Genomic DNA, 14904 nt, shown 5'->3' with positions numbered 1-14904 from the left:
AACCGAAAATAAAAAAAAGACAACAGGAGTACACCAAAGTGCTGATACCCGTGGGTAGTAAAAGAACACCACTCTTCTTTAACTTCTTACCGGAGCCAAGGTTACCTCTCACCCTAAAGACTTTAAAGTTGCACCACGCTAAGAACCGTCGGGAAGCTGAGGTTCCACTCGTACAGCACCAGAGCTTCGGCTCCGCCGGCCCCTATGGTTCACCATTTCTCTCTACAGCACGGACTTCACCAGCTCGGCTCCCTTCTCTGCCTGCCTTCCCTCCTTTTTGGGATCCCGCAGCTCACTCCATTCATCCCACACCCACCACACCCCCCGCCGCCCCAGCTCCGCGCTGCTCCTCCCCCCGAGGCTCCGCTGCACCGACTCAGCACCTATCAGCGACGCCCCCCTGGCCCTGGCCCGGCCCATCCTCGGACACGTGCGAGGCTGTGTTTGTGTCAGCCAGTCCCACCGGGGACGTGAGGACTCACCGAGAGAGCAGCGCCAACTTCTGCTCCAGCAACATCTCCAGCTTCTGGCCTTGCTTGGAGATCCAGTGGTCCACTCCATGCAGGCGGTAGCACGTCTCCAGCATCAGCCTGAAGTCCGCCACGAACTCGGTGATGCCTCCGTATTGGCCGCTGGCAAACTTCTCCTCCATCTTCTGCAGACACAGGCCCTGGCCCGGCGGCGGCGGCGGCGGCGGGAGGGCGCGGTGACCCCGGCCCCCGCCGCGCGCTCCCTCGGGCGCCTCTTCTTCCCCCGCGGCGACGCCCCCCATGGGCTGCAGGAAAGGGGCGGTGAGGGCCCGGTGCTTCTCCTGCAGGAACTCGCCCAGGATGCGGTAGCCCTGCTGGAGCTCGTAGGTCAGCTCCTGCTTCTTGCAGCAGCCGCCGCCCCCGACCACCGCGGCCGCGGCCGTCGCCGCCTCCTCCGGCTCCGGCTCTCCGCCGTCCTCCCGCAGCGCGGCAGTCCTCCCTCGGGTCGGCCCTGCGGCCCGGGTCGCCGCTGCCGCCACCGCCTCCTCCTCGTCGTCGTCCTCCTCCGCCGCCGCGGCCGGCGGGGGCCGCTCTTCCTCCCCGGCCGGCTCCATCTCCCCGGGTGTCCCTGGCACGCTCATGCCCCCGGCGGGCACAGTCTGGACGGTGTGGAGCGGCCGCTCGAGGCGAGGCCGGGGGGAGCGTGAGCGCGGGCCGCTTGCTCAGGGCCCGGCCGCGCCGCGCAGCCCCCGCCGCATTAGGCCTCGCTCTCCGCCGTCTTTCGCCCGCCGGCCGGCCGGCTCGGTGCGCGCGGGGGTCTCGAGCTCGCCCGGCGGGGCGGGGTTACATGGCGCGGGGGAGGGGGGAGAGAAGAGGAGAGCCGCGGCGCCCTCCTCTCCCCTCCCCCCGGCGGCGGCGCGCGCCCAGCCCTCGCCCGCCTCGCCCCTGCGCGGCCCGCCCGCACTTCACCGCCAGGCCCGGGGCGGCCGCGACGGCCTCGGTGCCCCACCCCCTCCCGGGCCGGCTGAGGGTCTGGGAGGGGGCGAGGAGGAAGTGGGGGGCTTCCCTCGCCTCCCCGGAGAGGCCCGCGGCGCTGGGCCGCGGCGGCTCCTCCTCCCCTCCCTCACACCCCCTCCCGCCCCTTTCTACCTGCGGGGGACCGGGGCTGGAGGAGGCGGCGCGCGGAGCGGCCCAGCGACAACTGTCAGTTAGAAGCCCCGCTGGGCGGGGGGGGAGGCGGAAAAGGGGAGGGGCAGAGAGAAGAGGGAGGGCACTCCGGCCCCCCCAGCTGGGGTGCGTTGTAGAAAGAGGGAAAGAAAGACCATAGTCGCCATCCCCGGTGCGCGTGCGTGGTAGGATAGCCCCGCCCCCAGGGCGTCCGGCAGGGCTATGCGAAAACAAGGGCTTTGGTTCAGCTACAGTCCGGGAGACCTGAGGATGCGCACATTGATGATGTCAGAGCTAGTAGACAGCTGTAAGGGGCGGAGTGCAAAGGGAAGCAAAAGGCCTGCGCAGCTTTAGGATGTGAATCCCCCCCACGCTGCCCCTCCACTCCCCCATAGAGGGGCGCCCAAGGGCATTCTAGAAAGCAAATATATAGAGAAGCTGTTTCTTTGGGGAGACCCTTATCAGCCCTATAAACTGAAAATAAGAAATTCTCTATAAGCAGCAAATTCATGAGAAAGCACAAAATGTAACTCCTATCCTAGTGTAATATTTATCTTATTTAGTACCCATTCCTGTGACTGACAAGCATTTTTTAAATATAAAACTAGAATTACGAAAATTTTGGAAAGGTTCAAGAATTAGAGCAACTGATACAAGTTACATGCAAGAGAAAAGATGAACTAGATGCTGGGATGTGGCGCACAGGCAGAGTGCACAGAGTTCAAGACCAAGATCCCCACCTGCAAAAGGAAAGTTTCAGGAGTTGTGAAGCAGGGCTGCAGTCTCAATGTCTCTCTTCTATCCCCCCTCCCTCTAGCCAATAAATTAATTCAAAAAAATATTTTAAAGACTTTTAGAGCGCAAACTTCTTAAACTCGTGCCCCCACCTCTTAATACGTTTCTTTCTACTTTAGATGCTACTTATTTTCTGGTAAAATAAAAAAAATTTTAAAAGACTTATTTCCATATTCTTGGTTGTCTGAATCATCTAAACAACAATGGGCAGGAATGGAATCTTTTTTTAAAAAAATTATTGGGGATCGGGCGGTAGCGCAGCGGGTTAAGCGCAGGTGGCGCAAAACTCAAGGACCAGAGTAAGGATACTAGTTCGAGCCCCTACCCAGCCCCCCCACCTGCAGGGGAGTCTCTTCACTAGCGGCTAAGCAGGTCCGCAGGTGTCTTTCTCTCCCCCTCTATGTCTTCCTTTCCTGTCTCCATTTCTGTCCTATCCAACAGCAATGACATCAATAACATAACTACAACAATAAAACAAGGGCAACAAAGGGGAAAATATTACAAAAATAAAAATAAATTCTTAGAATTAAAAAGTCTTCAAATATTTAAAGATATTCAAATATCTGGGCTGTATAGCATTAAATAGTCAAGTTGTTGGTGTGGCCTTATAGTCTTCACAATATTTTTAAATTAGTGTTCAGAGACGGTCTAGAAGATGAATTAACCACCCACTTTATATTATGTAAGAAATACGTAAGAAAGGAATTAACAATTCCATGCCACAAACATTACTATTTTTGTGTGTGTGATGTGTGAAAGATGTACATTAATGTTTTTTCTATTCAACAGAATACACTTTGAAAGTTCAAATTACTTAAGCTGCCAAAACAAAACTCTAGATGTTGAGCATATTAAAAGTAAAAGGTATGAAACAAAGTGGTCAGAATATCCTGCTATTGAGATTGTTTACTTTTCATTAATGTGAGGTTTAAAATACCAACAAAATTCAAAACTTCAACTTTTTATTTTGGAGGGGTTTGGGGTTAGGAATGAGTGTCCAGACAATTAAATAGCAGTTCTAAAAAAAAAAAAAAGTTAAATAGACGCCATAGGAGTTTTAGTGTATTCACCACCACCACCACCACCACACACACACACACACACATACTAAGGTTTTTTTTTTTTATTTTTATTGTTGTAGTTATTGCTGTCGTCGTCGTTGGATAGGACAGAGAGAAATGGAGAGAGGAGGGGAAGACAGAGACGGGGAGAGAAAGACAGACACCTGCAGACCTGCTTCACCGCTTGTGAAGTGACTCCCCTGCAGGTGGGGAGCCGGGGCTTGAACCAGGATTCTTAAGCTGGTCCTTGTGCTTTGCGTCACACGTGCGTTTAATCTGCTGTGCTACCACCCGACCCCCATACTAAATTTTTAAGGTCTCCTCTCACCTTACCAGATAGTTATAAATTACTAGGCATTTATACAGGTCTCTTCCCAGAACCCATAGGTATCTCAGGTGCCAAAACCAGTCTTACTTCAGAAATTGGCAAGCAGCAACAGGTCTGACTAGGTGGTCTTCATTTTCTTTACCAGCTCAATCATTTAAACCCAATTATCCCCTCCTCTTCTTTAGCCACCCTATTTCAGAACTCTGAGACACTAACTTTTATTAAGCTCCAGGCTATAAAAATTATATATTAATAATTTCTTTTAATTCTCAAAATAATCCTATGAATTAGGTATTAAGTCTACACAGAGAGAATTCATTCTTACACTAAGGAAGTATTTTGACAGAACTCAAATCTAGGTCTGTCATGCTTCAAAACTCTCCAGGTGTCTAATTCCAAATAATATGGCAATGTGTCTTATTCCTCATGCAGGAGACCATAGAGAATTACTAGAAATGTTAGTTAAGGACTTCTTAAATAAGATATATTCATGACTAAGTTTTAAAGAGCTAAAGAAAAGAGGCCAGGTGGTAAGATCACCTGATTAAGCGCTCACATCACAGTGCCCAAGGACCCAGGGTCAAGCCCCTGCTCTCCACCTGCAAAGGGAAAACTTCACGAGTGGTGAAGCAGGGTTACAGGTTTTTCTCTGTCTCTATCTCCCTCTTCCCTCTCCATTTCTCTGTCTCTATGCAATAATAAACAAATAATAAATACAAAAAATAAAGAGCTAAAGAAACCTCAGCTGTAAGTCATTGATAATGATTGCAAAGCTATACTGAAAATAGTACGAGGGTGGACGGGTGGTGGTGGCATGCCTGGTTGAGTGTACACATTACCATGCACAAGGATCAGGGTTCAAGCCCCTAGTCCCCACCTGCATGGGGGAATCTTGGGCACTGGGGAAGGGAAGTGGGCAGGCAGGCAGGCAGAAGCTTCACAAGCAGTGAAACAGTGCTCTCTCTCCCCTCTAAATTTCTCTGTCCTATAAAATAATAATAATAATAAATAATTGAAAATATAAAATAGTACCAGGAACTTGAACTTTATTATGCAAGAAATATGTTGGTTATAGGTAAATTAGAAAGTAGAGATAGGGGAGTCGGACAGTAGCACAGCAGCACAGCGGGTTAAGCACAGGTGGCGCTAAGCACAAGGACTGGCGCAAGGATCCCGGTTCAAGCCCCCAGGTCCCCACCTGCGGAGGAGTCGCCTCACAAGCAGTAAAGTAGGTCTGCAGGTGTCTACCTTTCTCTCCCACTCTCTGTCTTCCCCTCCTCTCTCCATTTCTCTCTGTCTTATCTAACAACGATGACATCAATAACAACAACAATAACTACAACAACAACAACAACAAAAAGACAAGGGCAATAAAAAGGAATAAATAAATATTTTAAAAAAGAAAGTATAGATAAGGGGGGGGGGAGGACCAAAACTACGCCACCCAGAGCAAACTTACATTAATACATGTAGTAGGATTTTTCTACTTATTCATATAGATTTGCAATTTATCTTAAAGTTAAAACCGTGACTATAGATATTCAGTGTCCGCTTCTCCCCTACCCGTCCTTTATTAATAGTTGTAGGGAATGAATAGGAATAGCATATCTGACAGGGGTAAATCAGAAGTAGTCTAGTATAAAAGGAATTCCAAACAATTAAAAAAGAAAGAAAACATAGCAGGAGTGCAAAGAACAGCAGTAACAGCTACCATTTATTAAGCACTTAGGTCTTGAATATCTGCTAAATGTTTTTTATCCACAATATTCACAATAGCTCCAAGATTTCATGACAGACATTTTTGTTCTTAAATTTTAGATCAATGATTTGCTGAGTAGAAACTTTTTTCCTACCCTACAAAAAGCTTGACATTAAAGACTGACATTCCAATTAATAAAATGTAACCCTAGATTTACAGAACTGTTTTCTCATAATATGAATCTACTGCTAAGATTGGTTTCAAATTTGCTTTTCATGTTTCAGGATAAAAATTTAATTTTGCGGGAGTCGGGCTGTAGCGCAGCGGGTTAAGCGCAGGTGGCGCAAAGCACAAGGACTGACATAAGGATCCCGGTTTGAACCCCGGCTCCCCACCTGCAGGGGAGTCGCTTCACAGGCGGTGAAGCAGATCTGCAGGTGTCTGTCTTTCTCTCCTCCTCTCTGTCTTCCCCTCCCTCTCTCCATTTCTCTCTGTCCTGTCCAACAACAACAATAATAATAACTACAACAATAAAACAACAAGGGCAACAAAAGGGATTAAAGAAATAAAATAAATAAATATTAAAAAAAAAAAAAAAAAAATTTAATTTTGCTTCCCTTTCTCAACACTTTTTCAGTATAACAATAAGATTATTAAGAACTTAAAATAATCTACTTAACCCCCATTTTTTATTAGAATTTCTCTTATTGCTGAGCTGCTTTACAAAGGGAAAATGTTATACTCATAATATTTTTCTCAAACACATAACACTGACTTCCATAAATAGTGATTACTTACTATTGTCAAACACTATTACAGTATGTTACATGCTACTCAATATTAGATATACCAGTATATCCTTTTCAATAGCTATGGTTCTTAGAATCCTGGGTAACTTAACAGAAGCCACTCTGGCTAAGAATTTTTAATTTTTTTCATTAATTCTCAGCTGGTCAACTTGAGAAATAGGATGTGGGTATGTTCTTAGAAGGGTATTATGAAATAGTTCGCATGTACTACAGAGGAAACTCACCACATCCACTGCAATATCTCAATGCTCTCTTCCATTTTCAATATCCTCCCATTACCATGAAAACTAGGAATATCATCAGGGAGGAATAAAACATTTGTTATATTTATACTTTATCCAAAATTTCTGTAAATTCTCCATTCCAGTATTAGTGAGCTCTTAGCATCTCTTTATAGACAACATGACATCTTGACACTAAGTATATTGCTTGCCCAGCAGCAGTAATTTAGACAAATAGCAACAATTTATATAGTTCACATCAACTAGAGGGGAGGTGACAAACTAAGACAAAAGGAAGCACAAGTCATCACTAAGTTCTGTCTTCAGAGGTAAACATGCAAGGTGAACAGAAGACTATAACACTGACTAATCCTGGAGAAGCACGCGGAAGGAATATAAACTGTGTAACAAAGAAGGAACAGTTCTCTCAGTTACAACGCAGTCCACTCACAACACGTATTTGGAGTGACTTCTAGTTACTTTTATAGTAGATGATATCCAAGTCATACTAAAGTGCTTCAAGCAAAATTTAGCAACTCCTGTAGGGCTTCTTGCTGCTCATCATCAAGTGCAGTTATGCATTCCAGCCACAATTCTTCAGAAGTCTGTACCTGACGCACAACATTAGCTAGACGTTTGGCACAGGGATCTTCGGAGTTAATAGTCTCATTAATTTTTCCTTCTGCAATTATACTGATTATTTTGGGAAGATTGGAATTATTTGGACCAAGTACAACCGGGTGGTTACTTTCAATTAAGTCACAGAGATAATTCAAAGTCTGGAGAGCTTCTTCTTTATCCTCATGCAATGGAAGCCATGATAACCAGTGTGGAAGAACTTCATCTACATTTACACAGTTAGGCTTAAACCTCAAAATCTTCCCTACTGCTGAGATACAGTTTTCTGTAGCAATGACATTTTTTTTTGTTTTGGAATTTGCACACTTAATAACTTTCACCAGTAGTGGAACAGCTTCTGAACATAAAGAACGATAATCATCTCCACCAAATTGTGCCATAACACCCAGGCCATAAGCAGCAGCTTGCCTGACTTCAGGGTTGTTATCTCGCATATTTAGTAGCATTGGCCATCGAAAATACTCTACATACTTAAATGAGGTTGGACTGCAGTGCTCTATGATATCGTCAAATATGCACAATCCCCACTGTCTGTCTGGCCAGGGCCTGCTAGAACAAATTAGATTTACAATTAGTGGAAGCAGCTGTTCAAACCATGGCAAGATCTTTTCATTATAAGTACTAAATAAAGAGTGCAAAATGTCTGATACTTTGGTCAAAATATAAACATCACATTCATCCTCATCTTGCAGAGACATCTCAACCTGTTGGTCATAGTTCTCTTCCTGTCTTTTAACCTGTCTTAACTCTTGGTTTTTAAAGTGTCCCTCGAGTTTTGCTTTCAGGATTTCTCCCAGTTCTTCCAAGTGTTCATCATTAAGGCATCCATCTCCCATTACTTCAATGGACTTTGCAAAAGAATTCATAATTTCTGAGAGTACATCTATATCAGGTTCAGTACCAATAGCCTTGATTAAGGGATCACATATAAATTGCCAAATCTGTGCAAGATACTCTGGGCCACGTATTTTTGCACATTCCAGGAGAAAAGGCATAGATTCTGCTGCTGCCACTCGCACATTGTCATGGAAATAAAATTTAAGTAAGGGAACCATTAGCTTTACAACTTGTTCTGTATATTCCACAAATCCTTCCCTTAACTCCTTAGCATAGTAAACCAACATCTGGCAAGCAGTTGCTTTGGCTTCAAGTCCTGAAGTTTTAATTCCAAAACTTTGTTGATCTCCAAGGTTTACAAACTGCCAGCCATCATCATCACTCATATTCTCTACATCTTGTGTGTCTAAAAGAGCAACATCAGGTTTAGCTGAAGCGGTCTTAATAAGAGGCTCAATAACCAGTGGAAGGTACTGTTGGAAATCACTTCCAAGAATTTTACACATTCTAGCCCATGCTGAAACCATGTAAGAGGACTGAGGGTCATCATCTTCCATATTATTTAAGTCTGATTGTGTCTTCAACAATAGCTGCATCACATTTGATGCATCTTGCATAAATTTTTCTTTCCCAACAGCAAGCCCAACATGACTGATGCATTCAATAGTTTTTCCTTTCAGAAGCTTGAGTTCCTTCTGAATAGCAAGTTCAACAATGTGTTTTAGAGAGGGCATAAATATATCATAATATGGAACAAAATTTTCTTCAATGGCATCTGCAACTGAGGCAATGGTTGTCACAAGCTGTTCCAAGGCCAACTTAGTCCCATTCCGAATCAACTCTTGAAGTTTAATTACCAAGATGGAATGTAGGTTTTTCACCATACCATCCAAATATAGAATGAGCAATGATCTGGGGCAGTCCTCAATAAAAATTACAAGTGCAGAAGCTGCATGCGATTGAACACGTTGATTACCTTGATTTTCCATGGTACGCAACAGAGCTGCAATCACTGTCTCATGGAATTTCTTTTGAAAGTTAGGTGCAAAATCTGTAGCCATCTGTCCAAGTGTAGTACACGCTGCAGCCCTCACCCTTGGATGAGGATCCTGAAGAAAAAGTAAAACAGAATTAACAGTTTCATCTAGAATTGGTTCCATTTGCTGATGGCATCCTTCTCCAATGGCAGATAAGGCCATTAATCCAGCATGTCGACATTTCCAGTCTGGGCTCTGAAGCAACTGCAAGATATGCTCCTTAGTTATTGGTAAAACGAGTTTTCCTCCAAGCCCACAAGCCAATCTGTCTAGTGCACTTTCAGCAGCGACTGCATTGCTGTCAAAATCATCTTCTTCCATTTCATCGGCATTTACCCAGTCCTCATCATCTTGTAGATCAACCATCATTGCTAGGATATGAGGAACGGCCTGTGCAATAATATTTGTATGTTTTTTCAACATTGGGGTTGCAGTTTCAGACAAGGTCACTATTACTTCAAGGGCCAGTTGGCGTTGCAGATTACTAAGTCTAGAGTCTCCACATAATTTTAGACTCAACTGCAGAGTATCTTCTAAATGAGGACCTAAGTACTTAGGTACAGTATCTGCAATTTCAACAAGGGATTCTAGTACTGAATCGTCATCCTGGTAGCACGAGTCATTCACAGCCTGTAAGATTCCAGGAAGCAAGTCTGCAAAGTCTTTGAAAAGAGCAATATTATTCTCGTTAGCAAGTACAAATGCAGCTGCAGCTCTAGCAGATAATGTCCTGATTGCTGGATGTTCTTGATCTTGAATACACTGGTCCAGCAACCGCTTGATGATATCTAAGTCGTGCCGCTCTTGGTTCCCAAAAATCCCAGGAAAGTGCCAGAAAACGTGAAGTGCAACTTCCCAAAGAACCACATTTTTTGAATAGATTGCATCAATTAGGAACTTCAAACCTTCGGGCCAATGGTTCGTGCCATCCTCATCTATCAAATTCCTGGCCAGCACTGCAAAAATGTCACATAGTTTTTTCCTCATGCTAGCATGTGTTTCTAATTTAACAGCAAGTATCAGTTCAATCTTGACGTCCCTCTGAACATCAGAAGGCAGATTTGGATAGACTTCCTCAAACCCAGAGGACAAAAGCCGTCGTAGCAGTGCGGCAGCCATTTGTCTCACCTCATAACCTGCTCTTCTATTTCTGACGGCATCTAAGAGGAATGTAGTCTTACACAGACCTGGGATGTTCTCATAGATTTCCTCCGCTTGTCTCCGCACCATACAGCTTGGATTGATCAGGCTCTTCAGAAGCTGGTAGAACTCTTGCTTTCCCGACACTGTCGCCGGTACCGCTGCAGACCCGGTGGCAGCCATCGCTTTCTGTCAAAGCAACCGCGACTGGAGAAAAGGGAGGGGGTCTGCGGCTCAAAGTAGTGACGTAAGCGAGGCGCCAGCGGAGATGGGCGGGGTGCTTCTCCCTCCGCTGTCTGGGCTCTGTGACTGGGTTCAGAGTCTCGGAGTTGGAGTCTGGGAGATTAATAAATGGTGGGGGTTGTATTGTTGTGTGAAAAACTGAGAAATATTGTGTCTGTACAAACTATTGTATATACCGTCAACTGTAAAACATTAATTCCTCAATAAAGAAATAAAAAAGGGAAAAATAGCCATTAAAAAATATATATATATGAAAAAAGGGTACAGTCTTTTATATAGGATTCCAGTAAGTAAGTGAATAAAATATGCTAACATCAGAAAAATGCTGTATCTTAATTTCAAATGAAGCAAATCTAAAATAATGGCTGCCAAAAGCATGTAATGAAACACTAACAAGGAATTTAATAATAGAGGAATTTGGCTAATGCCACTTGGAATCGCTAATTAATGTTATTAAAAGTGGGGATAAACCAGAGGTATTTACCTGCTGCCTCTTAGCTCCACATCCATGCATTTTATAGTTTGCTCACTGATGCCGAAGTTAGTTTCTAGAAACAAAATTTCTCCTTTCATAGCTGGGTACATATTAGGTGCCTTTTCTTGTCTGAATTGCCCTAGAAATCCTCTTGTCTTTTCGATGACAGATTTTTTCCTTCTTGTGGTCCGGGTGGTGGCGCATTGGACAAAGCATTGGACTCTCAAGCATGAGGTACCCTTTTATTTCACTCCTTCAACTTTAGATGTATTAGAAATTCATTTAGATTTCATCTTTTGGAAAAAAAAAGAATGAATAATCTATGAGCCAGGGTAGATAGCATAATGGTTATGAAAACAGACTCTCATGCCTGAAGCTCCAAAGTCTTGGGTTCAGTCCCTTGCACCACCATAAGCCAGAGCTGAGCAGTGCTCTAGTAATTAAAAAAAAAAAAGATTTCATCTTTTGATTATTTCAGTGTTATTTATTTGCCATTTATGATCTTTTACCCCTATATGACTATCCCATTACATTCTGAAGTAGTTACTGTAGATGCTGTTTACACAAATGAACCTTAACTCATATACCAAGCATTGAATGATACAACAAAAAGTACATTGTACTACCTATCAAGTAGTTTTTTTTTTTACTTTATTTATTTATTAGTGAGAAAGGAAGAGAGAGAAAGAACCAGGCATCATTCTGGTATGTGTGCTGCTGGGGACTGAACTCAGGACCTCATGCTTGAGAGTCCAATGCTTTATCCACTGTGCCACCTCCCAGGCCACTGAAGTAATTAAAAAAAAATTTTTTATTATCTTTATTTATTTATTTGTTGGACAGAGAGAGAAATCAAGAGGGAAGGGGGATACAGAGAGGGAGAGAGACAGAGAGACACCTGCAGCCCTGCTTCACCACTTACGAAACTTTCCCCCAGCAGGTGGGGACTGGGGGCTTGAACCCAGGTCCTTACACATTGTAACATGTGTGCTCAACCAGATTCATCCCCCCATAAATTAGCTTTTATGTTATATTGGGTTTATTAAGGTGACAGTTATATAAAATTCACTAGTTATAAGTATATAGCTAGATGAGTTCTGAAAGTGAAGAAATCATTATTACAACTATATATAAAACATTTTCATTATATACCCAAATTTGCTTAGGTTTTTAAGTATACAACCCAATTTCCTTTTTTTTAAAAGAATTTATTTATTTATTCACGAGAAAGATAGAAGGTGAGAAAAAAACAGACATCACTCTGGCACATGTGCTGCTGTGGATCGAACTCAGGACCTCATGGTTGAGAATCCAATGCTTTATCCACTGCACCACCTCCTGGACCACACAATCTAATTTCCTGACTCCTAACTCCCAGCAACTACTGGCCTGATTTCTGTTGCTGTAGTGTTCATTGTTTCTTCTATAATTTCACATAAATAGAATCATGCAACATGTCACACTTAGCTACTGGCTATTTTCACTTAGCAAGGTGTTTCTGACATTCATTCACTCTCTTGCATATTTGTGCCTTTTTTGTTTCTTTGTATGAACACTAGGGCGTTCTTTTAATTTTTCCCTTTTGTTGCCCTGTTTTGTTGTTATAGTTATTATTGTCGTTGTTATTGATGCCATCATTGCTAGATAGGACAGAGAGAGAAATGGAGAGAGGAGGGGAAGACAAGGAGAGAGAAAGATAAACACCTGCAGACCTGCTTCACCTCCTGTGAAGCTACTCCCCTGTAGGTGGGGAGTGTGTGGGGGTTCAACTGGAATCTTTAAGATGGTCCTTGCACTTCAGGCTTAACCGGCTGGCTACTGCCCGACTCCCTGGGGTGTTCTATAATATGAATGCATAATAGTTTGTTTATGCATTCACAGAATGATAGATGTTTGTTGCCAGTTTTAGGTTATTTTTTTAAAAAGCTTATATGAAAACGTGAATAGAAGTTTTTTTTGAAAACATTTTAAAATTTTTTCTCTTAACAAATACAAGTATGGAATAATCTGGTCACGTGGTTATTGAACACGACAAAAGCTTTCTAAAATATTATTTTGCATTCCTTCAACACTGAATAAAATTGTCAATTGTACCACATCTCCCCCCGCCCCAGGATTATCTCTGGGGCTTGGTGTATGCAAGATGAAGCCACTGCTCCTGTGGCCATTTTTTCAATTTTTTTGCATAGGACAGACAGAAATTGAGAGGGGAGGGGAAGACAATGAGGGAGAGAGAAAGTCATCTGCAGACTTGTTTCACCGCTGCCTTCTAATTGACCCCCCTCTAGGTGTGGAAGGGGGTGTGGTGGGGTGAGGGTGGGGCTCAAACCAGGATCCTTCTCAGGGTCCTTGTGCTTCATACTATGTATGCTTAACCTGGTGTGCCAACATCCGGAACCCCATCCCACTTCCTTGTAAGCACTTGGGGTTATCAATATTTTAGTTTAGCCATTCCATTGAGTTGTAATACCTGATTGTCGTATTGGTTTGCATTTGCTTAAGGACTAACAGTGCCAAGCAAATTTTATTATGCTTACTTGCTATCTGTACATCTTCTCTAGCGAGGCATTTATTTGCCCATTAAAAAATCTAATTGAAATTGGGCATGGGGCCAAGATAATCTAATAAAGAGGATTGATGTTTTTTTTCCTTCCATAATAATAGCAAGGCTACAATAATACATGAATAAAACTGATGTAAATATGAACCTGAAACTCAGCTAGGGACACAAAGCCATTATCCAGGCACTAAGGATACTGATTCTCTCTCCTTACCCTCTTCTTTTAAATTTTTTATTTTTATTCTTATTGCTACAAGGGTTATTGCTGGGGTTGGGTGTCTGCACTTCAAATCCACTGCTCCTGGCAGCCATTTTTTTCCTATAGAGAGGGGGAGGGAAAGACAAGACCTCTGCAGACCTACTTCACTGCTTGTGGAGCGACTCCCCTGAAGGTGGAGTTGGGGCTGGAACCGGGATCCTTGAGTGGGTCCTTGTACTTCAAACTATGTGTGCCCCGCCTTTCCCCCCCCCTTTATTTGTTAGGACAGAGAGAAATTGGTGGGGAGAGAAAGAGCGACACCTGCAATACTCGTTTCACAGCTTGTGAAGCATTTCCTCCACCTGCAGGTGAGGAACAGGGGCTCAAACCCGGATAATTGCTCATTAAGTAGTCTGTGTACTTAAGCAGGTGTGCTGTCAGCCACGCTTGCTCTTGCCCACAGAAGAGACTTAAAGGACTTTAATTTGGAGAACCAGGACAATGGCAGGTTGCATCAGACTTCCAGCATGTCAATATTTAATATATATTTTGTTATTTTTATTTATTCTAGATAGAGACAGAAATTGATAGTGAATGAGGAGATAAGAGAGGAAGAGAGAAAGAGAAAGACAACTTGAGCACTGCTTCATGGTTTGTGAAGCTTCTCCTCTGCTGGTAGGCACTAGGGGCTTGTGCCTAAGTCCTTGAACACTGTAGTTTATGCAGACATCCAGACTCGCCTTTACCCAGCCTCAGCATGTCAATTTTATTACAGTTTTAAACTTACAACCTTACAACAGGAGGCAAGGAAGTGAATAATATAAACTAGATAGGGGGACACTTCTGGGAGGCGTAGTTTATGAAATAGCTGCATCTGACCTCCGCTCTCCCTGAAACAGCTATTGAACATAACAAAAGATCGAATTGGACACATAATCTACAGCTGAAAAATCTACAGCCTCAGTCTGAGTTTAAGACAGAGACAAAAATCAGATAGCCCCAAACACCCCTCCCCCACCCACCCCATAGATTATACAAACAAGAGAATCCCAGAGATCACAACAGCACCACCTGCTGGCCTACCATAACCAACACCACACACGTGGAAACAGACAAATAGGTAAATACGCCACAACAGAGAAGCAAATCAGATGAAATCCAAGAAATTCCAGATACAGAGAGTCTATCAGAAATAGACTATAGAAAGCTTATGAGAACTCTACA

The 14904-nt window shown here is 43.6% G+C and overlaps 2 protein-coding genes across 7 annotated transcripts in view; both read right to left on the bottom strand.

Moving 5' to 3' along the window:
- The window catches only part of BRD10 (bromodomain containing 10), a 105583-nt gene extending 103677 nt beyond the window's left edge, over positions 1 to 1906 (bottom strand). For all 5 annotated transcript variants that reach the window (XM_060199297.1, XM_060199298.1, XM_007536078.3 and 2 more), the window contains exon 1: positions 483 to 1906. In XM_060199297.1, coding sequence (XP_060055280.1) covers positions 483 to 1111 — 629 coding nt within the window. In that variant the 5' untranslated portion in view covers positions 1112 to 1906. The remainder of the gene's footprint in view (positions 1 to 482) is intronic.
- Positions 1907 to 5517: 3611 nt separating this feature from the next.
- On the bottom strand, positions 5518 to 10425 carry RANBP6 (RAN binding protein 6). 2 transcript variants are annotated; one of them, XM_007536081.3, is made up of 2 exons: positions 10251 to 10404; positions 5518 to 9135 (listed from the first exon to the last, which is right to left on the bottom strand). In XM_007536081.3, the coding sequence occupies exons 1-2, from the start codon at positions 10263 to 10265 to the stop codon at positions 7069 to 7071; spliced, it is 2082 nt and encodes a 693-aa protein (XP_007536143.2). In that variant the 5' UTR covers positions 10266 to 10404; the 3' UTR covers positions 5518 to 7068. The 2 variants fall into 2 exon arrangements, with proteins under 2 accessions (XP_007536143.2, XP_007536141.1); XM_007536079.3 differs by having other exon boundaries at positions 5518 to 10425.
- Between the last annotated feature and the right edge of the window lie 4479 nt (positions 10426 to 14904).

This window comes from Erinaceus europaeus, chromosome 10 (genome assembly GCF_950295315.1).
Source record: "Erinaceus europaeus chromosome 10, mEriEur2.1, whole genome shotgun sequence".
NCBI classification, from domain to species: Eukaryota; Metazoa; Chordata; class Mammalia; order Eulipotyphla; family Erinaceidae; genus Erinaceus; species Erinaceus europaeus.
This window is presented reverse-complemented; position numbering and strand designations above follow the sequence as displayed.